The 26,977-nt window shown below is 51.8% G+C and overlaps 1 protein-coding gene across 1 annotated transcript in view; it reads right to left on the bottom strand.

Moving 5' to 3' along the window:
- The window catches only part of UNC5B (unc-5 netrin receptor B), a 55,910-nt gene that overhangs the window by 16,272 nt on the left and 12,661 nt on the right, over positions 1–26,977 (bottom strand). The window contains exon 2 of the mRNA XM_072869340.1: positions 619–840. Within this exon, the coding sequence (XP_072725441.1) occupies positions 619–840 (222 nt within the window). The remainder of the gene's footprint in view (positions 1–618; positions 841–26,977) is intronic.

The following is a 26,977-nucleotide window of genomic DNA, read 5'->3' as shown; positions in this document are numbered from 1 at the left end:
AGAGGCTGACTTGTCCTCTGAGGCAGGGGAGAACTCATCTGCCATTAAAGGGCATTTCAAATCCAACCTGCAAATGTTCTTATTACCCATTAAATATCTAATCCCTTTGTGAACCTGAGTAAGCTGCCAGCCTTTGCCACCCCTTGTGGCAATGACTCCTACGTGTTGATCAGGCGTTTTGTAGGAAGGCGTTTCCTTTTTTTAATCAGTTTTAAATGTGCTGCCTTTCATATTCCATTTAACAACCCCAAATCCTGCAAAAGCATAAGCATGTAAGCATGCAGGCTGACTTCCCTGAGCTTCTATGGGATATGGTGACCCATACCATCATCATGCCTTCATCAATAGTCTGGAAAGAGGTAGCTCCTCTACTAAAATTCACTGATGATATGGAAAGAGAGACAAGCTGTACATGGACTGAGGAGGTGGAAAACATACAAAAGTGACCTCATGAGATTGCAATCACCTGGGAATTATAAAAATTAATCAGAGACACCCGTTGGTCTACCTGGAGGAGAATCATCTCCAGCAAGGATGTGCAAGAGAGAAAAGGGCAGAAGTGCCTGGAAAGAAGAGAGGGGAAGGGCAGGCAGGGGATGCCGGGGTGGGTTTGCTCACCAGTGACCTCGTCCAGGTTCTCCTTGGTGACATGGTCGTTCTGGTTGACCCACTCCCCGTTGCACTTGAAGTAGATCTGGGTGGCGGGGTTGGCACGGCAGACGAGCTCCACCGGCTTGTTCTTCACGATGTAGGCATCCTGCGGCTCCAGCAGAAAGTGAGGGAGGGTCTCCGCCGGGGCCGAGGGGAAGGAGTCGGGCAGCACATCGCTGTACTCCAGCCCTGCCAGGGGAGCGAGAGGGTCGGGAGGTGCCATTAGTCCTGTCCCAGCAGGGACGCAACTCCTGCCTACGCCGCTTCATCCCTCCCTTTCCTTTCTAGGACTGCCCAATAAGCGGTGGCGTCACCAGCAGCCCCAGCTGAGGATGCTCGAAAAAGCAAAAGAGGGCTGGGGGCTCCTAAAAAAAAGAAAAGCAAATCTCTGCTAGCTAGAGAGCCGGTGCTGCGGGGCGCATCCCGCCCAGGCTGCTCTTGCCCGGGTGCCAGCGCCCCCCCATCCATACCCCGAGTCCTGGCCGACCCCAAAGCCTGGGTGATCTCACTAGAGGAGGCCACCAGGGAAAAAAGCAAAACAAACCCAAGTCCCGGGATGGTGATGGGGACACAGAGAGGCTCTGGAGGAGCAGACACTTGCAGAAATGCCTCTGACATTGGGGACTGAGGCATGAAGATGGGATGAGATGGAATGGAATGCTACCCTACCTCCCCCCCGGCGTTCAGCTCCACACCAGCTCTTTCTGCAGGGCTCCCTGTGTGAGTGCAAAAGCAGAGGAGCTGGCGTGCCACCCTCCCAAGCTTCCCTTCCGACAGCCCTGAGGAATGCATGGGTGTGCTCCGAGCAAAACACGGGCAGCTCTTCGGTGGAGCTGTGTTTGGGATCCCACCCCCCACCAGCGCTCAGATCTCAGCATCACACAAGGGTGGGGGGGCACCGGCAGCCCCTGCCAGCGCAGCCCACGGGGACTGGCCATCTGCCCATCGCAGGCGAGCAATTGCTTCCAGCCCAGCCACCTCCAGAGAACATCACCCAAAAATGCAATCAGGATTCGCACTATCCCACCCCAGAAACCAGAGGGGGTCAGTGCCCTGGTGATCTCCATCTTCCTGCTTGTCTGCTCTCAAAACGAAGTTCATTGCAAAAATAACCAGAAGAAGAGGTCACATCTGCTCAGGCTAGGCCACGAAAAGGGGTAAGCACCTTAGGGCTCACCCAGGGACATAATCCCTGAGACCTGTGAGTAGCAGGAGCCTCATGGTGGCTCATGCCCAGTACTGGCTTGAGAAGATGCTGTGACCAACACCAAGGAACATCTGCAGCATCCAACATAGGAACCCTGTTTCCAACCATTTTGACCATAAAGATCAAACCCAAATATCGCAGGACTGATAAAACACATACACACGCTGGGATGCTACTGCTTAACCTGTTGTTTCTGGGCATCTCACTAGCAGTCAGGTCACATCACGAGGCTTATTTTTTTTTTACACCTAAAAGAGTTATGAGCTTTTCCTCCTCTTCTCTTCCCCCAGCGAGAGCTGTGATTCTCAACTCCAGGCACTGCAGCATGCAGGAAGACAGTAAATATCCCCAGCCCTGCGATAACATCTCCGGAGCTGGCAGGGAAGAAAGGAGCCCACTCCCTTCGTCACCCTTGGCAAGGAGCAGTGCTGCACAGAGAGGATCAGAGAATCCCGAGATGTAAGGAGAAGAAGAAAAAAATAATCAGATGCGTCAAGAAAACAAGATGACCAAGCTGCCTCCCGAGCAAAAATCAGTGAGGGAAAAAAAACACACGAGGTCAGTCATTTAAAATCCATTTAGGAAAATTGACTTTCTATTTCCATTTAACACAGCACTAAGGGAGAGCAGTAGGACATTTGTCATAATCCATTAACTGCTCTTTTGGAAACAATGAATTAAACTCCGGGCTAATTTCTCTCTCTCTGGCTGGCTCTTCCCCACCTCTCTACCTCTGGCCATTTCCTCCCCCATCTCATTTGCAGACCTGTAATTTTCCCAGCGTCCCGCCATGGGCAGGGGGATGGGGGCGGCGAGAGCCCCCCGCCAGGAACGGTCCCACAGTTCTCCCCGTGCCCACATCAGGCTGCTGGTCCTGCTCCCTCTCCTGCTGAGCAGCCTCTTACCTGTATCACAGCAGCAAATATACCTTTTTTATTTTCTCTTTTAATTTACTGTTCAATTTTGCATCCACTGAGTTGTTGTTTTGTTGGTGGTTGCTTTTTTTTTTTTAAAAAAAAAAACAAAACCCACTTTGATGCCACAAACCTAAATTCCCTGGCAAAGGGGGCTGGCAGGAGATAATTCAACCGGCAACAGAGGCAGCCAACAAAACTTCACTCATGGGCTCGTGTGAAAACGTCTCTGAAATGATGCTCTCTGCATCCCTGCAGCATGCAGCCTGCGGTCGGACCCGAGCTCGGCAGCCAGGAAAAGGCAGAGGTAGCTCACGCTGCAGAGCATCCTCCGAAAGCCACTGGTGCAATGCCGGGGGGGGGGGCTCGCTCGCCACACATCCTGGGGCAAGGGTGGCTCCTGGGCTTTGTTTGACAGCTCTAAGGGCAGGCAGGTTTAGAAGGCAGGTTTGCCATAAGGAATGTAAACACTTGAAGCACATCAGTCTCTTGGCAGAGTGGAGCCCCCCTCCGCTGCCAGCCCTGCCCCAGACCAGTGCCAGCCTCTCCCAGGCACCGCTGAGGGCAGTGGCAGAGATGATAACTACTCCAAGATATATTAACCCTGCCTGTAACATGCGTATGAAGATCCCCATTAAGTTTTTCCTCTGCTTTTTTTTTTCTTTTCTTTCTTCCTATTTTTTTTTGTTTTCTCCTCAAGCCAGGTGTAACACCCCAGGAGGCAGGTGAGGAGTCCTGCAGCCCGCCCAGCACTGTAAGGGTGACCCAGGAGGACCTGACATCCCCAAAGAAAGTGATTTTCGGAAGGACCTTCCCCTTTCGAGCTTGCCTCTGGCAAAGGTGACACCCCAAAGTGCACATGTCCCCGACCCAAAACCATGGGCACGGACAGGTCCTCCTCCAGCAGCCAACATCAAAGATGCATTTTCTCCCACCCCACCACTGCTTTGGTGATGCTAAACAAGACTTTAGGTCACCCGAGAGGATCTGGGAGCAGGGAGGGGATGAGTCACAACCAACAGGGATGAAAATCGCAGATTTGTGAGTCACCTGTGATCATCTGCAGCGGGATGGGTGATGCTCTGGGCTGCAGTGGGGGCCACCTTGGTCCCCCAGCACAGGGTTCAGGGATGAAACTCCACCAGCGGTACTGAAAATCCGCCGACTCCCCCATCGACGGGTCCCATCCAGCCCCCCACCCCGAGAGGGGTCTGCCCAAATCTGTGCTGGGGGTCTCAAGCTCAACGCTTCAGATTTCTTCTCCAAGGGGGCACAGTGAGTTTGGGGATGAGGGTGGTGGAACAGGATGATCTCCCCAGCCCTGGCCAGATCCAGCATCTGCTTTCAGTGGCTATAAAAACCTGCTCGGTTTAAGGTTGGAACCCAAAAACCCTGAACCTTTAAAGCTAGGAGCATCCTGGCTGCTGGGAAAGTTTAAAAACTCGCAGCAGCTGAGAGATCTTTTATTTCTGACCAAGAGAGGTCTGGGGCCAAAAAAGCAGCTCTAACACGAGATGGGGAAAAAGCTGATGGGTTTTTTGTGGCAGACTCGTAACCGGGGCTGTGCCGCAGAGCCCCAACCCCACGGCTCCCCCCAGCCTCCTGCCCGCTCATGAACAGGAGCAAAGCAAGGGGGAGGACAATTTCTTCATCCAGAAACCAGACCTATGCGGCCAAAGAAAAGCATTTGCAGCTGGGCAGGGCGTTTGGCTCCAGCACGACACAGCCACTGGTATTTAGATGCACTGGGGAAGAATTAAGGCAGAGGAACAACGGGGACTTTGGATGAGAAAAGGGAGGAGAACCATGCTGGGTACATTTATCATAAGCCATCAACCCGGCCTTTCATCCCCCCTCCTGACACCCGGCCACCCGCCGCATGGGAAACCTCTCGCTCTGCTAATGCTCATGGGGAGGGCCCCCAAAAATCCACATACAGTTGGTGGGGGGCAAAGCACGCCTGCTCGTGCTGGCTGCCCTGAACATCCAGCAGCAACTGCTATACACAAAAAAAATGCACCTTCCTGGGGGTGCAACACCATCACGTCTATGCGGTCCCTCCCCCATAGGACGGGGGGCACATAACTCCAGCACAGCCAGGATGAGGTGCTGTCGGTGCCAGGATTAAAAGTGCAGAGGATGGAGAGGCTGGGGAAAGGTTTTGGTCTGTTCCAGCATAATAAGGACATTGATAAATGGCCCCATAAAGGCGGGAGAGTGTATCCTCTGCCAGGACAACCTTCCCCTGCAATGGTCTTGCATAATATTATTATTATTATATTATAGTTGCATTATCTATATAATATATAAGAAACTTTGCAAGAAGCAGGTCTCTGTCTTCTCCAGGCTGGGCAGCCAACCTCAGGTTGGGTGTATGCACTGGGACATTCAGATTATTTTAATACCGGTGAAGACCATGTCAGCAGGAGGGTTTGCACGGGTCCTTGCAAGGAGTTGGCCATAAGTGTCACCCTTGGGAAAGGATGCTTTAACCCACACGTGCACAGAGGCCACTTCTGCTTTGCCCAACACTGCTCTGATCCCTCCTGAGATGACCATTTGGCCCATTGACCGCGGGAGCAGCACATGCAAGAGAGACACTTTGGCATGCGAAGCCAGGGAAGGAGCCCTGCACAGCCGGGATTTCCAGTACTGCAATCAGACAAGCAATAAAACTCCCAGCAGCGACAAACTAATAAATATTTTAGAGCGTGCTACACTGACTGTAATCATCATCTCCCTGGCAGACGTCTACAGGGGGTTTCCATCTGCCGGCTTCCCTCCTTCCCACTGGAGGTGGGTGCCTGCTTCTCAGCTCCCTTTTGGGGTTTTTTTTGGAAGTTCCAGGCTGTCACCGTCCCACAGTCTCACACTACTCGGGGCATGCGGTCGGGTGCTGCGGCGCAATGTGCTACAGGACAGGCTGGAGCACTGACTTGAGTGCTATATCTGTATTTGGGGAAGGAGAGGCAAGGAGGGGGCAGCTCCGGGCTCAACCTGTGGGACGAAACCCTGAAGCCCTGAGAATGAGCGTGGTAGGAGCAGCAGGAGCAGCGAGACGGAAAAGGGAGGAGGGGAATAGGCACCGACGACTTCTTTCCTCTCCAGCCTCTTCTCCCCCATCCCTCATCACACATTTTAATCTGATGGGGTTGAGCTGGATTATCCGCAGCATCTGTTCCCCGGGGGGTGACTTGCAGATGTTTGCAGCCAGCGTTTGCAACTTGGTTGAAGATCGATGACCCCAACCATCCAACACCACCAGCCTGCACGGGGAGCAGCACCGGAGCCAGGGTCGAGCACTGACCTCCCCCTCCATCACCCCAAACACACGGCACACGGGATGACGAGCCCAGAAAGCAATTCCCCTTGCAGCAATGGCCGAGCAAACCTCCGCAGGAAAGCGTTAAAATCCTCTCTCCTGCAATTGTTATCCCTCCAAATATTTGGAAGATTACAGGAGCATTACATTAGCATTAGCCCGGTGCCCATCATCCACGGCCACGCATCCCTCCCCGCCGCACGGGGCAGGCAGGAATGTGATGTAAGGATTAAGCCGGGATGCCTAGGTTTCTCTGGCTGGGTTTCTCTGGCTAAATCTCAGCGGCGGTCAGCGCTTAACTCCTTCTGCCTCCATCTCCCCCCACTCACGCCTGTCTCGAAGTGGGTGCTATTTCGTGCAAAGGCCTGAAAGGCAACGGTTAAACTCATTCCCGCCTGCTGGGTGGGTAGAAATCCTCCTGTAGAAATGAAAAATAATATGACAGCTTATCTCCAGCACCGGAGGAAGAGAGCCGCCTGCCTTCCCAACCCCCCCGGCGGGGAGGGGGACGGCTCCGGCTCTGGAGGCCCAGCTGGCGAGGATGCTCCGGCCACTGGCTTGGCTCAAGGAGGTGTCTGAAAGGCTGGAGCAGGGCTCTCCTCCCACCTCAAATCCCCTCCTATCGCCTCCAGGGGAAACATATGAACAGACTCATTTAGGGATTAGTGCCGTTGCCATTTAAGCTCCAGCAAATTGTGGTGCCAGAGCCACGGCATGGCTCACTCCCACGCCAGGATGCTTCCTGGACCGACAACATCCTGGCTGCAAGCCCTGGAGGGACGCGGAGACATCCCCACCCAAGAGAGGATCATCACATGGGATGCAGTCCTCATCCCACCACATTTCAGTCCATCCCGGAGCCCAGGGGGAGCCAGCATCACCGGTCCGGGGCTGCCCTGATCCCAAAGGCTGCCCATCGCAGAGTGCCCTCCTGGGATAATTTCGGGTCCAGCAGTAAAACATAGCTGAGCTTTTCCTCCTAAAAGCACCCTGAGCATCCTCTCTCCCCAAAGCATCATAATCTCTTCCCCGAGCATCCCCTTCTCCTCCCTGCTCTGCTCTCCATTGCACAAATTCAGCCTCCCGCACACCAGTGCAGTCTCCCAACACGAAGCCCCATCACCAAGGAGGTGCCAGTGGCTCATGGCATCTTCAAAAGGCAAAGCCATGGCCCAAACTCCCTTCTCTGGGCATGCATCTGATGCCTCAAAATAAAGGGTGTCGCTGAGGATGAGTTTGGAAGATTTGAAGCCACTTGCACTGAGTGAAGTTTCCTCCCCAGCTCTCTCCCTGCTGCCTCCTTGCACAGAGCCCGCAAAATTTCGTGCCTTTGAAACCCTCCGATTTGTTTAAAGTGGGTTGAGATGCGAGCTGGGAAGTGCTGACAAAAACAAGATGCAGGGGATGTAACGGGCCCTCAGCACCGCCGTCCCAAGGGCTGCTGTCACCTCCGAGTCCTTGCTTGCAGCTTGCTGATGTAACCCCCTGGCCTCATTAACTCAGCACATCACTCATTAACATCTCCCTCTGTGGGAGGACCAAGAGGACGGGATGAGACGGACTGAGCTGCCCACAGACGCAGCCTCAGGATGCCAAAAACTGAGCACGGGGTAGCTGGGGAGGGCAGGGAAAAGAGAAACACCAGTGCCTAGCATCTCCTCTCCAGCCTGGCACAAGGTTGGGTTTAAAAGTCAAAAAGCCACAGGGAATGTCCAGCCATTGATGTGCTCAGGGAGTGCCCATCCCCGTGGCGTCTGACACCTTCCCCAAGCACATGCAATGGTAACTCAGCAAAGGCTGGACCACAAAAACACAGCACTCAACATGTTGCCGTGTTCAACCCTCACTACCAGTGGTGTGCTCGGGTCCGCAGAAGGTGTTGCTCTACCTCGGGGTTGTGCATTTATAGGGTCTTCCTCTCCACCCCCCCAAAAAGCAGAGCCCACCCCTCCCACTCCCACTAGCTGGGAAAGCACCTGCAAGCCTGGTTGCATGGGCTGAGTTTGGGGAAAATCCCCCAAACCCTGGAGCAGCAGGACTCAGGGGCAGCATGGACAGACCGACACGCTGCCCCTGTGGCACCGCAGGCTGCGAAACTCCTTGTCCCCCGCTATGCAACACAACAGAACCTCTCTGTTCTCACCAACCTTTTATTAATAGCTAAATTTGGAAAGAATCACTTAACCTTTTTCCCAAAGCATCTCTGGCTGACAAACCAGCTCATTTTCCTCCATCGATTGCCCTTTCCTGGGAGTTTTATGGTCCCTTTGCATCCCTTCCTGCCAAACTTAGCATCATCCCCTGGGGTAAATCCAGCCATGAGCAAGCCCCATCATCTCCAGCTCCTCCTGGAGCTCACCCAGCCCGGGACAGAGGACACCAGGGACAGACAGACATTAGGACAGCATTTCACGGTGGCATCCCAGACAGGTTAGCAGATCCCCCTGCCCAGCGGCAGGCAAACGTTAAATTAGAGAGCATTCCTCCCCAGCACGGGTAATGAGGGGGTGCGCCCAGCCAGCCCTAATTACACCCTTGATAAAAAAATAAGCAGATTCCTCTCCAGGCCAAATGAAAAGCCTGTAGCCGGCCTCCCTCGCTGAGCACCTTTATTACACAGGGACCAGACGGGCAGGGGGAAAGAAAAACAGAAAGCAAAGTCGGTGCTGAGGAAAGGGTGGGAAGAAGGAGCCAGGCAGCACCAAGGGTGTTTTTGCATGCAACGGCCTTATCGATCAAAAACCATTTCACCTGACCAAGGAAAAAAAACAAAAAAACAAACAAAAAACCCATCTCTTTAGCTAACTCCCCAGGTCAGGCTTTTGCAAAGCAGCCCAAGAGGAAAACTAAAAGCAGGGTGCGCTCGCACAGGGCGTCCCACCAGAGCATCCCTGCATCACTGCAAGCCACGGCGGCTAAAAGGGTCCAACCCAAATCCTGACCACCGCCATCCCTAGAGGAGAAACACCCAGGCTCTGCCAGCAACTTCCCTTGCTGGGAGTTTGGAAGAAAGAGATTTATCTTGTTGATTATGCATTACGCTGGAGTATTTATGGAGCCACTACTCTTTTGTTTATCTTTATGATTATGATAATCAAAGGCAAAGCCTCCTGAGAAGTGTAAACAGCTGAGATCCCTTATGGTATGAACCTCCTCATTTTTCATTATATAGATTTATAACACGGCACAGGCAGATTGGAGTAAATTGTTACTTATTTCTGGTTTTAAAAGAGCAGAGCTGTGAGCCTCGCGAATCCCTGTAAATACCCACGGAAAGGAGAATGAATTAAAAAAAAAAGAAAGAAAAAAGGAGGAGGAATTATGTAGCAAATCCCCGTTACACTCTATTGTGCTTGCTTCTTTTGTGCTATTTTATACATTTCCTTCAGGGAAGCAGTTATGTTTGAAAACTATCTCCAAATTTCATCTAGTGCTGGTTCTTGTTATGGGCACGGACACTTTTCTTTGTGCTATTTTAATTCCATTGTCGCGGTATTCTTGTATAGTTTGTTCTGTTTACTGAGCTACAGCGTTATTTTTAATGGATATAATAAATAAAAGTTCATATAATTATTTGCTTTGGCTCATAAAAGAAAAAAGCCAGCAGCGGATAATGAGGTAATATGCTGTTTATTCACATGTACGGCATGTACTGTGCTTCTATTGTGAAAAGAATAATAATTTCAACAAGAAAAGAGAGAAGGGAAAAGAAAAAAGGGAACAAACAGGGACTTGTTGCCCCAGTTAACACTAGAAAGTCCAAGGAATTATTAATTATCATTCAAACTGCAGTAAATCAAGTGCAAGATGCAATCTCTCCTCGGAAAAAAAAAGGGCCTCCTGTTCAAATGAGCAATGCAGTTTTAAAATGCTAACTCCGTGAGAAAGAAAGTTGCTGGTTTCGCAGACAGAAAGCGATTTCCCCTTCGCCCAAATTACATACATATTTAAAAATGTAAATTCCCCAGCATTCCCCTTGAGAGTACAATTTCCAGGCGGCTGTTTTGCAATGGATTTTTTTTTCTCGACGTGCAAATCCGGAGGCGACCGCCTTGGCTTCGGGCACAAAAAGCAACTTTAAACCAGCAGCAAGCGGGACTGCAAACCGCCCAGTGCTCCTTGGGAACAGGAGGATGCTCTGCTGCCCACTGGGCATCCCGGCTCCAAGCATCCCTGGATATGCACACCACACCGGAGGGGAGCGGGTTTCACCCTCTGAGCACCCAGATGCCAAACGTCAAAGGGGGACAACCCTGCCATGCCTTCTAAAGTGGTTCACAAGGTTTGATGGTTCTGGATTTTCCCAAAATCCAGGGAAGGAGGGCGATGCGTGCTCCACCCTAATGAAGCTGATGCAGGGAAGCGAGGGATGGCATGAGCCCAACAAGGTAAAGCAAAAAGTTTAAGGCAGCTGGTTGCAAAGAAAGGAAAAGCAGTGCAAAAGGAGAAATCTTTTTTTTTTCTTTATCGTTTTTGTCTTTTTCTCACCCACTCTCTCCTCCTTAGAAGCTCACACAAGTCCTGGGAAGCCAAAGCAGGCTGCAAGGATGCTCCCCACCGCCTCCAGCCAGCCTCTCCACAGGCCCCTCCGCCAGACGCTGCCCTACTTTCCCCGACGCTTTTCCCACTCTTCTGCAGCTCGCTCGGCGGCAGGCGTGGGCTGGGAGCATCACCCGCTCCCTGGTACCCACAGCACCCGCTCCCTGTGCCGGGGCTCCCACTGCCAGACCCACCGGCCGGGGTTATCTCCCACCCCGCAGGGCATTCGAATTCAATAGAGGAAGGTGCTTGGTGCAATGCTGCACTGTTTTTAAATCATTTTAATCATTGCATTATTTTTTAATCATAAAAAACACAACAAAAGAAGAGGTCCACTCGATGCCCCAAATTCCCCATTAATTCAACTGGGGGAGGAACATCACAAGAGGAGCTGATTAAGGCCCCTTTATTAAACAGTCTTTAAAGTTGCCCTTAATCTTTCAGATTGGTTGCTACGATATAAAAAAAAAAAAAAACCAAAAAACAACCACCACCACAAATGGAGGCTGGAAATATTTTGCTTTTCATTGTCCTTTCTCTGCCCTTTTCTTCCCTTCTCATTTTACTGAGACAGTAAGGGACAAACAGAAGGAAAAAAAGGGGGGAGGGGGAGAATAGGGATAGAAAAAGATTTAAGAAAAAAAAAAAAAAAAGAAGTAATCCCTTCCAATGTTGAATATCAAATATTAAGACTTTTCTCTCCCCCCTCTTTCAGCAATATCTTTCAGCAATCCCTATTAAAGAATAAAAAAACCCAAACAATCAGCGAGACTAGCTTAGAGGACAAGGCTTCCCCATCCCCTTGCTTCTGTTATACTTTAACCCCTGCAGCCATGAGCAGGTAGGAGAGCAGGTACCAGAGACCAAAACTTGGCTTTCCCATGGCAGCACGGAGAGAGGTCTCCGGCTGGTTGCAAAAGGATTTTAGCAATTACCTTGATTAGTTTTATTCTTTCCCCTCTAAACCCCGAAACCAGCTGGGCTCCTAGCACTTCACACCTGCTTTTACAGAAAGCAAAAAACTGAGATGTGATTAAAGCTGGGAGGGTTTTGGGTTTTTTTGTGGTGGGTGCCTATTTTCAGTGCCTGCCTTCCCCTGGCATCGCTGCCTCCCCACCTGCACCAGGGGGGAGAAACACCCCATGCTTCAGCGGAAGGAAACCCTTACAAAAAACAAAGCTTTTACCCTCCCACTCCCATTCCCATTGATGGCAAGGTGGGAAGCCTTCGGGAGCTTCCTAACGTTGTTTGGCACCCTCCTCCTCTCCCGCGCTCCCTGGCATTTAAATACCATGGGACCCCAAGCCACCACAGCCGGTTTCTTCCTTTCTCACCACCGGGAATTTCCACCTTTTCTTCTCTGGACGCAACCCGTGTTCCCGCAGTGCTGAGTTTCTCTTTCCTCCCTTTGTCCTGTGGCACGCCTGCTCCCGCTCTGCCCCATGGACCAAACCCCGACTCCCAGGTGGGCCAGCCTCCCCACGAGCATCCTCCCCTTCTCAGCACGGGTACCACTTGGTGCCAGAGGTGCCAGGGCTGGGAATGCCCCAGCTTTGGGGGTCTGTGCCACCCCACATGGGCAGCACCCCCCATGGCAGCTTCCCCACTGATGCTCCAACCTGTATGGACCTACACATAGTGATACACCGACACACAAGTCGCCCTCCTTCCCACACCTTCCCCTCCCTCCCTTCTCACTTGGTGCTACAGGACCGCAAGGTATTGATAAAAATTGCCCTAAAAAATGAGGATGCTTGCTAGCAAGGCGTAACACTACCAAATTAAATGAAGTTTGGGACACTGAATCCAGAGACTTTACAGTAACAAATGCACTGAGCATCTCAGACCTCAAAATTGGAGCATTACTAGGATGGATGCAGGACACCCAAGGCATAGCCTTAGCCAGGCTAGCAGTGAAACAGCTCTTGCAGGGCTCGGAGGCACCTCCAAGGGATGTGCAGCAAGAGAGAGGGACCAGAGGTGATCCAGAAAGGTCTCAGCGGAGCAGGGGCAAAGGATCATGCATACTGAGCATCAAGCATGCAGCACACAGAAAAAGGAGCCCCATGCCCCCCAGCCTCGTCCTCTTCTCCTCTCCAACCCCCAGCAGCTGCATTTCCATAAGTGATTTGCACTAATTGCTTTAAATATGGCCATGCTGCGGGTAATCAGAGTCATTAAGCGACCTCTGCTCCCGGAGGGCAGGCAGGGCTGGTGCAGAGCCCTGCGCGCAGGGCCATGGGCCAGCCTCCCCCCTGAGCAGGGCACGCTCCTGCATCCCTGCGTGCCGCAGTGACGGAGCTTGGCTCCAATTTGCTCTTCCCTGGAGCCCAATCAGTAAATGGCCTCCCTCCTGCCCTGGAGCAGGGAGTCTAGATACTGCCTGACACCCGTGCTGCAGCAGGGACAGATCCTGATGATGCCTGGCTGGACTAGCTGCCTGCAAGCTGCCAGCAATGCCACGGCACCATGCCGTGCCATGCCACCAGCAATGCCATGGCACCAACCATGCACCAGCCATGCCATGCCATGCCCCAACAATGCCATGGCACCAACCACAGCTGCCAGAGAGCCCAGGGCCGGTGGTGATCAGGTTGGGTGCAAACCAACTGTGTACAAGCACCCAAAAACCCCCAAATGCCCCCAAAATGATATTTCTGAATGCAGAAAATAGGTATTGCTCTGTCCCTGTCCTGGGGCAGGGTGACAGGAAGGAAGAGCCAGCTGTCACCGCCCAGGGGACACCAGCCTTTAAGGCTAAGCACCAGCCACCCACCAGCCTGGATCCGCTTCTCGTCTATAGGCAAGGATTGCAACGCCCACACTCGCCAAGGAGGCAGCAGACGGGGTTGAGGATCCTCCAGCACCTTCCCACAGGTCTCTCCCCACTCCTAGATAGACGAGTTTTCCTGGAAGCACACTCAGCTCCTCCAGTTCAGCCACTTGGTGCCTACAGGAGCCCCCAACCAGGATGCCTCAGTGCCAGTAAGCAGAAATCATAAAATGCAGACCCATGCAGAGATACAGCCCTTCTGGTTGAATTTAAAGCTGAGGTTTACTCTCAAATCTAGTGCTAAGTATAAGCTAGAACCTCCTAAGGACAGCGTTGCTTGCTGCTGAAGTCAGAAGGGGATATTTAGATGTGCTCCATATAGTGCAGGAATTGCACTGGGCAGTGCCAGGCTCTTGCAAGCACAGCTCAAACTGGAAGGAAAAAAAAAAAAAAAAAAAAAGCTGCATCAAAACCCAAGCAACCCTCTCCCAAGGAGACAGGGTTGCATTTGCCACCTGCAAGCGTGCGGGAGCATGCCGGGCTCCACAGCAGCCCGACCCCGCATGCGTGCAGGCAGTGGGCTCCCTCCCGGGCGCTTGAAATAAAGGCTGGGAGGTGTAAAGAAACGGCTGTGCTTCCAGGAAAACGCACTGCAGCACGGCTTCTGCCCGTCCGCAGGGACCCATTACACTAACAGTGTGTCCATTCAGCCTGATATATAAATTACTAATGTAAATTAATGGATAATTGAAGCCCTTTAGTCCTAAATGTTTAAATTATTTAACAGGCAATTAAGAAAGAAGGAGAAAGAAAAGAGGAAAAGGGGCCTTAACCCCAACGGGCAGAAAAAAAAATATAAATGAAGTGAGAGGAGACCAGAAAGAGCTGAACAACACACATTTTAAAGGGATGCTGCCAGCTTCATTTTGTTTCCCCGCGTGTTTGAGCCCGGCAGGTGTTATAGTGGATGCCCCGAGACCCACGGGGACGGGCAGGGGAGCATCTGCTGAACGAGCCCGCCGAGCAGCAGGACCGGTTCTGCTCCGGGTCCTGTCCAGGAGAGGAAAACTCCATGGCTGCATTTGTAACAGCTCTTGGTTACAGCCATTGCCGGGACTTCCTGACATGCCAGAACATACAATACTTTTAGATAAGTTTTTTTGCTCCTCCCTACCCCTAAGCCGACAGCATTCCCTTATAGACTACCATTCCTGACCCCCTTTTTGATTTTTTTCCCCTTTTTAACCCCTGCATTCACCTGATCAAGTACAAACACCTTTAGTGCAAGTGTTTTAATCTTTTTTTCTTTTAAAAAAGTGGCTATTTTGCTCTCTCCGCATGCCCCTCATCCCTCTCCACACATCCTCAGGAAGGCAAAGTGCTGGCACAAGAGCAATCTATCAGTATGCTGGATCCCATCCGTGCAATGAGTTTCCCATCCTCAGATGTACAGGAAAACCCTCCTAACAGTACAGCCCACTGCAAAGAGCAGTTAAGGACCGAGAAACATGGCATTTCCTCCTCCTGCCTCCATCCCAAACTGGCCAGGGATACTCCTACCGCTCCCGAGTGCTGCAGGAGGTCATAAGGAAAAATGCCCAGTGGCCCATTGAGAAAAGACGTCATGTGGGAAAAAAACCATTTTAACAAAAGCAGCGTGTGAGTTTGTGCGTGCCCGGGGACGACACCGAGGGCAGGGGAGGGATCAAGACAATAGTGAATAGACTTCAGATTATATCCTGAACTCGCAGTCTCATGGGAACGGGGTTATAAAAACCCTTTTTATTTTGTTTGTAGTCCAAAACAAACAAGTACATAAAAAGCTAAACACGGAGGAGCCAGACAGGAAGTGAGTAACATCTGGGAAACATCTGTGGCCCTGGCCATCCTGCAAGCCAAGCCCCCGGCATGGCTCCAGGTACCTGTTCCAGTGGTCCAAAATCAGCAAGGGTACCCCAAACCCCCTCCCGCTGCCCCAAAAGGGCACTCCTTGGGGAAAGCTGTGCCCATCACTCAGCTTGTCTCATTTGCCAAGTGATTAAATTCCTGAGCTTCCCAACCCTCTCTGTGCCAGGTGAAACAGGTAAACCCTTGTGCTATTCCCACACGGGTGCCCAGCAATGCATGGACAACTCATCCCATTGCAACGGTGTGCACGGGCAGCCCCTCTGCCAGAGGGACCCCTCTGCCAGGGTCATGTCACCACTGAGCAGGATATCCCGGTGCAGGACTCTGAGCGTTGCAGGACACTCCGAGCATCGCAGGACACCCCAGTGCAGAGCTCTGAGCATCCCAGGACACCCCTGAGTAGAGCTCTGAGCATTAAAGGATGCCCCGAGCATTGCCACAGACCCTGGTACAGGGCTCTGAGCATTGCAGGACCGAGGCAGGCTGGTCGGCTGGCACCAGGGCACACTTTCCCAGCCCCGAGAGATGCCCCACATCCTCCTCTGCAGGAGAGAGGAGGTCCTGCCCAGCAGATGCAGGGGTTGGAGGTATTTTCTTCCTTCTGTTTCTCATCTCCTGCTCTTACTCCTCCAAAAGAGCTGCCCGGCACACTACCCCATGCACAGACCCGGGAAGCCTGGGGAGGTTGCAGGGCCTGATGCTTGGGCCAGCTCCAGCCCGGCTGCGCAGGAGGAAAGCCAGCTCAGCAGGCTCGAAGCCGAGGCCCTCCGCACAGGGGAATTCCCCCGTGGCCGCCAGCCCAAGCTGCCATCCCATGTCTTCCCTCTACACCCACCCACAGCAGACGGGGTGCTCGAGGGCAAGAAAAGAGGGGAGCACAGGGATGCAAGCAACCCCACAGAGCTGTTAGATAGCAGCAGGGAGTTACAATGAAAGAGCATTGATGCTCAGGACTGGTCTGGATCACAGCAGGAGTCACTGCTGTGATCTCTGTGCACCTCCAGCTGCGTTTACAGCCGGCAAATGCAACAACCACACTCAAACACATGGAGCAACTCTGCTGCCTCCTTTGCTGTTACACCGGCTGCGCCGGGGCATGGGGCAAAGCACCAAACTTCTGGCGAACCAGCTTTACTCGGCTCCTCAGAGCAAACCAGCCACTTCCTGCACAGGATGGGATGCCCCCAGCTCACCAGATAAAACCAAAGCAAATCCCAGTTCCCCCCAAACATCTTCTCTGCATTTCCTGCGCAGGCAGAGACATACTTTCCACTTGCTCTGGCAGAGCCCGGGATTAGCATCTCGCATTTTCCAGCAGGGAGGATTAAAGCCAGTCAGTCCGGCGCTGGACCACGCCAGCAAGGAAGCGGCAGCGCGGCTGCCGGCTGCACAGCATCTGGCACCCGCTGCTTGTTTCTCATCGTGTACACATGGGCAGCGGCATGCAGGACCGGTGAGGATGGATGGTGATAGTGCTGGTGGCTCAGGCGTCCCGCAAGAGCAGGAAGGACAAGGACATTTTTGGGGGGTGTTTTGCAGCCATGTTGGCAGCCTGCCTGAATTTGGAGCATCTCCCCTTGGAGAGCCAAGACAAGACGCAGGGGACTTGGGGAGTGAAAGGGAGACATTAGGGATGAGAACAGGGATGTCACAGAAGAACAAGGAGGAGGAAAGAAAAAAAAATATCAGAGGAGGAAGGGTAGTGGTTTGGGAAGGGAAAGAACCAAGGCACTTTAAAGGAAAAACATATCCAGCAGGCTGGCAAGGTTAAGAAAGCAAAACCACTGGGACATTGGAGGATATAGAGACCTAGTTAAAGAAAAACACGCCACTAGCAAAAAGCATCCAATATGTCAGGGACAGAGACATAGGATGCTGCATGCCCAACCCCACGTCGCTGCACACCCTGCAGCAAAGGGCACGACTCCCAAAACCCAAGCACCAGGCACCCCGAGCCACTGCAGCAGCGAGGGTGCTGCAAAAGCCCGGTCCTATTTTGTTCCCTGATTTTCAGTCATCTTTGCATCAGCTGGTGCACCCACCTGTAGCCTTTTTTTTTGTGCTATTACTTGTCATCTTTAAAAATAGCTAAATTAAAAGGCTACAGCAGCAAGTAACCGCCCAGACGAGTTGGACCCCATTGCAAGAGGCGGTGAGAGCACTGAGCCAGTCCCTGGTGTGCAACACCACAGCTAAATTTGGCCCACCGAGCAGGCAGAGCGGCTCCTGAAGATGTCTGAACACGTTCAGGCCATGGGGGCGAGGAGGGTGATGCACAGGAACCCACCGGAGCCAGGCAGCCCGTTCCCACCATACCTTGCACGTGCCGTTTCCCTGCTTTTTCTTTAAAATTCCCAGCCTTATTTAGGCTTTGGGGAGGAAATTAATGAAAACCAAAGCTGATTACAAAGAACAATACAATGACTCAATCTGTTTCTTTTACCTCAATTGTTTAAAGCTTTTACATTTATAAAGGTTTCTCTCAATACACAATGAAATGCCCTCCCAGGGAAGTGGTAATGGCCCTGGAGACTTTTGAGCAAGACTGGACAACACACCACCGAAACAATCCCAAAGGAAGGGCTAGATGATCTAACAGGTCTTTTGCATCTTTAATTTCTCACCCTTTTCTTTCTCCTCCTGTTTCAGGCACGTTTTTTTAGCTGCTGCTAATTAGATGTTAATGCAAGAGCGGTTGCATTTTCAGCACATGGTGTAACAAAGAGAAAAATATTGGGGCCCTAAATGACAAACAGATCACAGGGATGGGCGTCCTTACTCTCAGTGTGGAAAATATCTCTCAGAAGGAAAATAGGCCCTAAAATATTGATATCCTTTCCACACCAGGATGGATTGCTTCTGCACCCACTGGTAGCTGCCTAATGCCCATGGGTCACAACAGTGCCTGCTTCAGATCTCCTCCGTCTCCATCCCCACATCCAAACTCTTCACCAGGGCATGGGAAAGATCTCCAAGGTTGTTTTGTCTAGCTGTAATGCAGCCAGAGACAGTGGAAAACCCCCACCAGAACAACACACCTCCCAAAACAACCTGTGTTTACGTCAACCACCAGCCACAAGACCAACCAACCCTCCTGGCTGCTCCTTTGTAGACCACCTTCCAGGAGAAGGCAACAGGACACTCTTCACCACCACCTCCTCCTCCTCTCTGCTGTTTGCTCGGCTGTTTATTTGAATCATCTCTAACTCCCGCCTCAGCAAGTTGCAAGGAGCTGAGCTGAGCTGTTTGCAATAAAATCAGAGGTGCTACAGAGGCAGGAGTCTGTGCCCTTGCCTGCGGCGCCTGCCCCCACCACAGGACAGTCAACGAGGTCCACTGCTCATCTTTGCCAACACAACTGTAAACCCAACCATGCTCAGGGAGCACTTGGCTGCGATGCTCCATCATCCTCTCCCCTTCACCCTACTTCCAAGACCCTAGCTCACCATTATCGGAAGAGTAAATCTAATTTCAAATTTAGTATTTTTCAACCACCCTACCAGAGGCTTTATAAGAGAAGCCAACACTCTGCAGGCCTTGGCCAATAGGGATGACCCTGATCCTGCACCAACACACCAGCAGACAGAGCCCATGCAGAGTCTGTGCTTCACTTCAGCTCCACTGGAGCACCATCATACCTAGAGATGATACCCCAAGGTCCATGTGGAAGACCAAGGCACAGATCAAGAATGGATGGCGAGACTCAAATTTGTGGTGGTGGGATGCTACTCCCTTTGTTAGTGGGGTCAGGATCCCCCCCACCAGCTCCTGGTGCCCCTATGGGCAGTGACCACCCTCCAGCCCCATGGAGGACCCGGTGCCTATGCCCCAGCCGAGACAAGAATGAAAGCCACTGCTAAGAGACACATTTACGACCTTCCAAGAGGGAGCCTGCCGACAGCTTAACGACCTTTTTGTTTTTCAAGTAGTGGTTTTATATTTACGACCTGAAAGGGAAAGATGCAAGTAGGCAGACCATCATGGGGCTATCTGCTCCTTCTGCTCCTGACCCGCTGCTGTCCAACCCACATCCAAGCCGTTCCAGGAAGCCATAAAAAACGATTGCATTTTAGCTTTTTCCCCCCGCTTCTTTCTCTCTCCCCACTAAAAACAAAAAGTACCTTTTTTTTTTTTTTGGTGGTGGTAGTCATTTCTTTTTAATGTTCACCCCAAGGAAGAGCATCAAATATTAATGCGGGAAGCTTCAGAGAGATCACACCGGAAAACAGAGGCCCCATATGTTGTGGAGCATCCCAGTGGATGTGAGATCCCACCAGTTCATCTCCAAGGCCTGGCTCTTTAATGCCTGGGAAGGAAGGACAAAGGAGGAGGCCAGAAGCTGGACTTTATGAGCGTGAGAGATCACATTCCTGGGATATCAGCCCAGAGTTGGAGGAAGAAAAAAGTTAAGGGGAAAAAAAGCAAAACCCACCACCCCTCCCTGGGATGCTGCACTGTTACTTGTAAGCTTAATAGTGAAAAGAGAGGGCAAAGCTCCCTGTTTTTTTTTCCCCAGATCTCAGCATTAGAGCAGCACAGAAATGCCTTTGGGCTGCAAGAGCATTCCAGGCACCAGCAGGAAGATAAGCTTCTTCCTTTGCCTCCAGATTCCTTGGCAGAGAGGAGACACATGGGGTTTAATTGCATACAGAGATGCCACAGCCGGGACACAAACACGATAAGAGCTTTTGTCCAGTTGCGGGCTCACGCAAATGATAAAGCCCCTGCCCTATAGCTCATAAAACTCAAAGGGCACCTTGGCCAAGCCCAGCTTGAGGAGTCGGTGGGGGACATGCAAAGCGAAGACATGCAATGTAAGGGGCTGGCGGGGGCCAAGGAAGGTCAAGACATGCAATGCAACATCTGGTAGGCAAAGTGTGCAACATGGCAATGTCCCACACAACACAGTGCTTGCTGCACCATGGCACACCATGTCGGACATACACATCCGCCTTTCCAGGGGAGGAGAGCACCATTGCGTGCTTGGTAGCAGCATCCTTGTGCCGAAACCTCACGCGGCCGTGGACAGGAGGCAAAGTGCTGTGCTGGGAGGCAACTTCTTGCTGAGCAAAGGTGGGAAGCAATGAACCAAGCTGCTGAGCTCAGACCATCTTCTCCCTTCTCCCCTTATCCCTCTCCATCCCCACAAAGCCCTGTCTGCAACTCCTCACCAGCAGCCACAAGGCCACAGGAGCATAAAAAAAGGAAAAAAAAAAGGAAAAAATACCCTTTCAAGCGGGGTTAACAGCTTCCTAAGCGCAGTGGCGGTGTTCAGCGAGGTCCGGGGGGCTGCGGGGTGTGGAGTCGAGGGAGCAGTGGGGCAGGGCTGGCAGCAGCCCCCCCCTCCTGCACTCCCCCGCCCTCTTTATCTGCTGCCTGGGGCTCTGCCCCGGCGCCTGCTGATAATCAGGGAGCACATTTGAAGCACCGGCGCCAGACAGGATCCTTATCTCCTCCCGAAGAGGAATGTGGGATGGGGGCAGGCCCTGCAACAGCTCGGGGAGGGGAGAGAAACCCCCTCACCATGCCCCCTGCACACACTTAGCAGGAGCAGGGAAGGGGAGGGAGGCCGGGACCCCTCCGGGGTAGGTGACCGCGGCTCGGTCTGCTTGCACGGAGCCACGTTTCCAGCTGAGCCGCCAGCACTCGCTCCCGGGGCGGCCGGAGGAGTCGGAAGCAGCCACTGCCTTGCACAGGGGCCGTATAATTATCCCGGGGATAATTGCTCTGCTTAATTTCCCCATAAAGTCAAGTCCTGGGTAGGCCGGCTCCAAAAAAAGCTGAGCGAGGAGCCAGGGCCAGGCTGATCCCACTGGGAAAAGCCCAGGGCATGGGCCTGCGGGACATGAGGCAACAGCCCGGGAGAGCCACGTTTCCCCACCCTGGCTTGCAGGCAGCTCTCCCTCCCCTCCCACCCATGAAGATGCAGGGTGAGAGCTGTGAGCCACCCCCAAAAAAGCCCAAGACCTTCAGGGCTCAGCGTGTGGACCCTCCGAGACAGCAGCAGCCTTTAGGGTAGGAGGGAGAGGAGGACTGGCCTCCCAGAGCCTTCCTCCCCTTGCGAGGAGGGCGACAGGCTCTGCTCAGACACTGGTGCTAGAGCTGCCCGGGGGCTGATCTCCATTACCAACAGGACCGACAGGAACTTCAAGCAGCCTAATAACAGCAGGGGGGGGAAGGAGAGGAGGCGAAAGCCAAGCTGCTGGCTTTCCTCCCGCCTGCTGCCAGGCAGGACAGGAGCCATGGCTCCTGTCCCCAGCCATGTCCTGTCCCAGTACTCCTCCCAGTACGAGGGCTGGATGCTCTAACACCCAAAAAGAGCTTCAAGTGGTTATTTTTGCAATTAGGAACCCAGACCTTTCCCCGCAGTGGCTGGAAAGCATCACACCAGCACCTGCGGTGAATTTGTACTCGCACAGTGCTGTAGGTACATGGCTGCCACAGGCAGCTGAGTCCCAGCACCCCTCGGCTTCATCCCTGCCAGGGGTTTATGGGCATCCACCCAAGAAGGACTCTGTTGATGCCATCAGAGCTCCAAGGAATCTGCATCCAATTAAAGGCATATTAAAAAAAATAATCATAAGGGGCTAATGAAGTTTAGAAGCTGCCGACACCAGCCATATGCCTCAAATATGCACGGTACAGTCGGTGCCTAGGTAATGCAACTGCAGGTATCAGCTCGCCTAATTAGCTACCAGAAGAAAGTCTAATTTAAAACAAAGCTCTTATTTTATTTATTTGCTGACAGTAGCAGAGCAATTCCCTCCAGCATGATGTGAAAGCAAACACACTGTCCTCAAAATAAACCACCATGGGCTTTTTAATTTTATCCTTCAACAAGTGTTCCCTGGTTAGTCGGGGGGTGGGGGGGGAACAATAACCCACACTCTGGGGAGCACCAACCTGCAGCTCCCATTAGCATTACAGAGGGCTTGCAAAGACAGCTTCCTACTTGTCACCTCCCTGCCACAGAAAAAAAAGCAAGCGCACACACCACCAGAGCTTCTCCGCTGTGCCAGGGAAGGCAGGGAAACTGCCTTTAATAAGATGTCCATAAGAAAATGTGTGTGTGTGTCCCCTCCACTGTCATCATTTGGGGTGATGAAAGGAGCTCGCTGCATGCCAGCCCCCTCACTGCCATCACCCTGCAGATGCCCATAAAACAGGGCTGCTGCTTGCTAGAGGCACAAGTAGCAGCACAAGTTCGCACGAGGCTCCAGACCGCTGCTGCGGGGTGTAGGTCATCCACCCAAACTAAGAGACTCCTGATAGTCCCCATCCCTTCCCCACCTTTGCTTTAAGATTCATCCAGAGGCAAACATGGGGGAAAGAAGTCCCTAGAAGCAGGGAAAGACTACAGGGCCGCTGTGATTTTATTTAGTATCTTTATTTATTGAAGTGCTTTAAATACATATGGATTGACTCTCTCAGCTCTGGCTATTACAGCTTGAAAGGGGAGCTGAAGGCTCTTTAATGCACACAAGGCTGCTTCTGTAGATGCTCAGTATCCAACACTATGCGGTACCTCCTCATGCTTACCAAACTGTGACTGGGACCGCTGTATCACCCTCCCCATAGGAGCAGGAGGGTGGCACAATCCCCCACCAAATGTGTTAGCTCTTGAGTGCCACAGTTTTGGGCAGGGGTTGCTCCAGAAGTGGCACATCCTCACTTTGGCTGGGCAAAGCTGCCACAAATGCCCACTCTGACACCATTTTAAGCCACAAATCCCTCCAGCCACCCAGGCACATCCCAGTGGGTGGTTGACACATTCATTTATCACTGAGCAAATGACCCACCGACCCACACCCCACACACAGTGGGTCCTGGGGAGGCTCTCCTCAATCCCAGCACTGCAACTGCATCCCACCAGCAAGACCCAGGAGCAGGGTGGGAAGGGGAGCAGCAAGATGCCAGCTTGGGGAAAAACCCTTCTCTTCTGGGCATTGCACTTCTCTTGCAGCTGGGTGCCAAGCCCCATCACAAGCCTGTTCAAGGGATGCTTCAGCATCTCTCCTCTTGGAAAATCCAGTGTCCTGGTGCCTACACCGCTCCCCCTTTACACCATCCACATAAAACCATCATGCCTCTCCACCACCACCACCCTCAATCATCGCCACATCCAATATCAGGCCACCAGCTCCACAGCCCACCAAGACAAACCCTTCATCCTTCCCCTGCCACCTTCTTCATACAGTCCAAGCTCATCCAAATAATCAGAGATTTATTCCTTCCTAACAGCACATCCTGCCACCCATTTATGAATTTATGAAAGCGGGGAGAGGCATCACAAGCCTTTATGGACAACATTGGCTAGGATGTGCATTTTTCTTTCCAGTGCTGAAAGTAATTCCATTCAGTTAAGGAGTAAGTAAAAATCACACTATTCTTAGGCAGCTGGGAAAGAGGAGGAAAATCTATTGCAGCGACCCTGAACAGGCACTTCCCCAGGGCTTTGAGGCAGAAAACTTATCAGACACCGTACTGATAACATATTCAGGCTGAACCATAAGTCTTCAGCACATAAAAGGTATTCCTAACTGCAAACTGAATGAGCAGGGGGGAAATAAGGTTAAAAAACCCACAGAGGCCAAAGGCTGGAGGGTGGCAGCAGGTCTGGGGCTTGTCTGTGGGTCAGGCAGCATCCCTGGCACACACTCCCAGGGGATAAGGAGGAAAATGCTGATGCTGTGCACCCATCTCCTGCTACTAAGACATCCAGGGAAAGTTTGTCTTCTCTGTGTTCAAAGCTGCAGAGAAGTGGGGAAAAAAAAAAAAATCAGCATCCACACCACTATCAGGCTGACGAAAGGTTTCTCCCCCCAGGCCAGCATCATCCTCAATCATCGGGCCACCATCCTCAATCATCCCCAACAATGTGTTTGCTCATTACAGTCCCATTTGCCTCCCCCTGCTATGTCCCCATCCCAATACCCGTCTTACAACACCTTCCACCCCAAACCCGCTCCTTTTCTTCCCTGTAACTCCAAACCAACTCTTTGTCCCAGGCACAAAGAGCCATGACGTTTCCACTGCGGGTTTCTCTCTGTGCCGGTTTCCCATCCTAAAGAGCTGGATTTCCCATCCCACCCCTGTGATTTGTAGCTGCTTTTTAAGAAATAACTCTGCCAAAGTTTTCTCCACGCCTTGTGTGATGGAGTTTACAGCACAACCTCAGAGGGGTCCACCTTCTCCTTAGCAATCACCTGCTCTCCATTCACCTGTTAAATCCCATGAGGATTGCCCCAAGCTGGGGAAGCCAAGCGACACAAAACAAGCTGGAAACAAAACCCCGTTCTATTTCCAAACCACCTTAGAAAGGCAAGGAGCAGCACGTGATGCAGCTGTATGGTAACCTGACCCACAGGAACCACATCCAAAAGGGAGGCTGTGCAGCTCCTGGCTGCCCCCCATGTCCTGCAGCTACCCACAGACCGAGTTAGTTATTCTTCTTGAAGGAAAAGAAATAAAAATCCACATTTGCCATGCCTTAGTACCCCCCATGCATGGATGACAAGCTCATGGCACGAGCAAGCAGCGACCACAGAGCTGCTTTTGCAAGCTTCAATTACAACGCCTCAGGCTCAGTCTTCCAAGCAAACCCCAGGCTCCAGCCAAACTGCTCCCCATTTCGAGGGGTGATGACCCCCCAGCCAACAACCCACCAGCTCCACGGCACTGCCATCCCTACAAACGTTGAAGGCCACCACCTTCCCCAAACCCGCAGCTCCATGCCTCATCCAAGGTCCACCCACAGCACCATCTCCACCAGCCTGCACCCGCAGCAGGGTGCCGGATCCCGGCATCACCCAGCCCAAACCATTGTTCCCTCCCTCCAAGGCCGGTTTTCCAGGCAGAACAAGGATGGGAATTACTCAGGCAGTATGTGACATGACCACCAGAAGGAGGGCATTGCATTACTGGAGCTAAAACTGGATCCCAGTTTCTATTGTCTATTCTTTTGTAGTGATGGGAAGAAAGAGCTGCTGGTCTAATCAGGCCTCTTCTGGCTGGTTCACTGCTTTTAGGACCGACCAGGATAATGCAACATTGCTTTCATGTGGCAGCAGAAGCTTATAAACAATACTATTACACCGATACACCACTGAAATTAAAGCCCTGCTCTGAGACTCAGTTGCTCCCAGAGGCAGCCTGCTTGCCTCGGACTTAATATCTTCTCCAACAGTCTGTAATACAGACTAAATTTCATTCTAAATAAGCACTCATGAAATTTAATTACTTCAAAAATAATGCCTAATACCTCTTTCTGAAGAGTAATTCCTCCCAGCTTTTGCTAATGTTCTTTTAGCAAACGCTCTGCATTTCTTGTTTCACTTCCCTGTGTGTGCAAAGTTACAATTACAGCAGAGCAGCTCCAGATCACGATTCACCCAGCAACCTGAAAGTCTTCTCTTCACTGATGCTTCTTCATAGCTTTATTTTACTTTTTTTGGTCCAGAATTATTGAGATTTCCCCCCCACACCCCCGTAAAAATTCAGATTCTGAGCTCACCCGTACAGACAGATTGAGACTAAAACCTCCAGAGTGGATTAATTTGTCCAGAAATTCTCAGCTGTGAAACATCACAAGGGGCAGTCACATTCTCAGCAGCTTCAAAATAGAGTTGTCAGGTTTTTTTAAATTAAAAGGGATGCTATCTCTCTGCATTTGTGTTTTATCTGGAATAAACATCCTGGTCCTGGAAGAAATAACACTTTTGCTTTCCTAATTCCAGGTTCTCATTTTCACCACCTTCTTGAGAACCTCTTCATGGTTTCTGAAGCCTTCTTCTGCACTGCATTAAGAGACCATCTCTGCAAATAACATGGTTTAAAACCCAGGGAACTCTGCAATAGGACAAGGACTCATTTCACCACCCAAGTGACCCGACCCCGGAGCAGCCCTTCCCCAGGCTCAGCGCCTCTTGGCTTAAAGCATCTCCTGGGCAGCTCAGCTGGGACAAACCAGGAGGCCACCCTGCCAGTGAAGCAAGGGCCAGGTTTATTGCAGCACTTGTCTAGGGACAAATGCCAGCCATATCAAACCCCACAGAGACCCTCAGGACCTGCAGAAGCAGCTGGTACCATGTCAACAGGAAGATGCTCTTTTCCCCCATCTTTCCCCTCGATGCTCTGTTTTCAGAGAGCTGCTCCCCAAAAATGTGAAAAGCCAAAGCTGCAGAATACCATTGACCCAAAGGTCTATGATAATCCAAACTCCTCCAGCCTTTAGACCCCGCAGTTTACATAAATGCCTTTAACTCCTTTTTTTTTCCTTACACACACTGGCAGAGGAAGTCCCGAGAAACTCTGCCACATCCAACACACCTAGCAATCTCACCACAGAGCCTCTTCTAAAGCATGTGCCTATGCTACAAGGAAGCCCACCCTTCGCTCCCTCTCTCCCTGGCTGACCCAGGTGTAGGATGCTCTCCTCCTGCTTCCCCTTCAGCCACTCAACCATCATTAGTGAAGGACCATTTCCTTCTGCAACAATTAAAGGTCATCAGCCAAAAACAGTCTTTTGCCATGACCTGAAGGCATCCTTCAGAGCTTCCCTCACCCTCTGCCTAAGGTTTTTCCAACATTTTTCTCAGTCCTTCATGTATTTTGAGGTACCCCATCTCAGCTCGAACTATGCAGTCCCACAAGCGGCAGAACAA

Source organism: Ciconia boyciana, chromosome 8, assembly GCF_034638445.1.
Source record: "Ciconia boyciana chromosome 8, ASM3463844v1, whole genome shotgun sequence".
NCBI lineage: Eukaryota > Metazoa > Chordata > Aves > Ciconiiformes > Ciconiidae > Ciconia > Ciconia boyciana.
The sequence above is the reverse complement of the archived record's forward strand: the minus strand, read 5'-3'. Positions and strand labels throughout refer to the sequence as shown.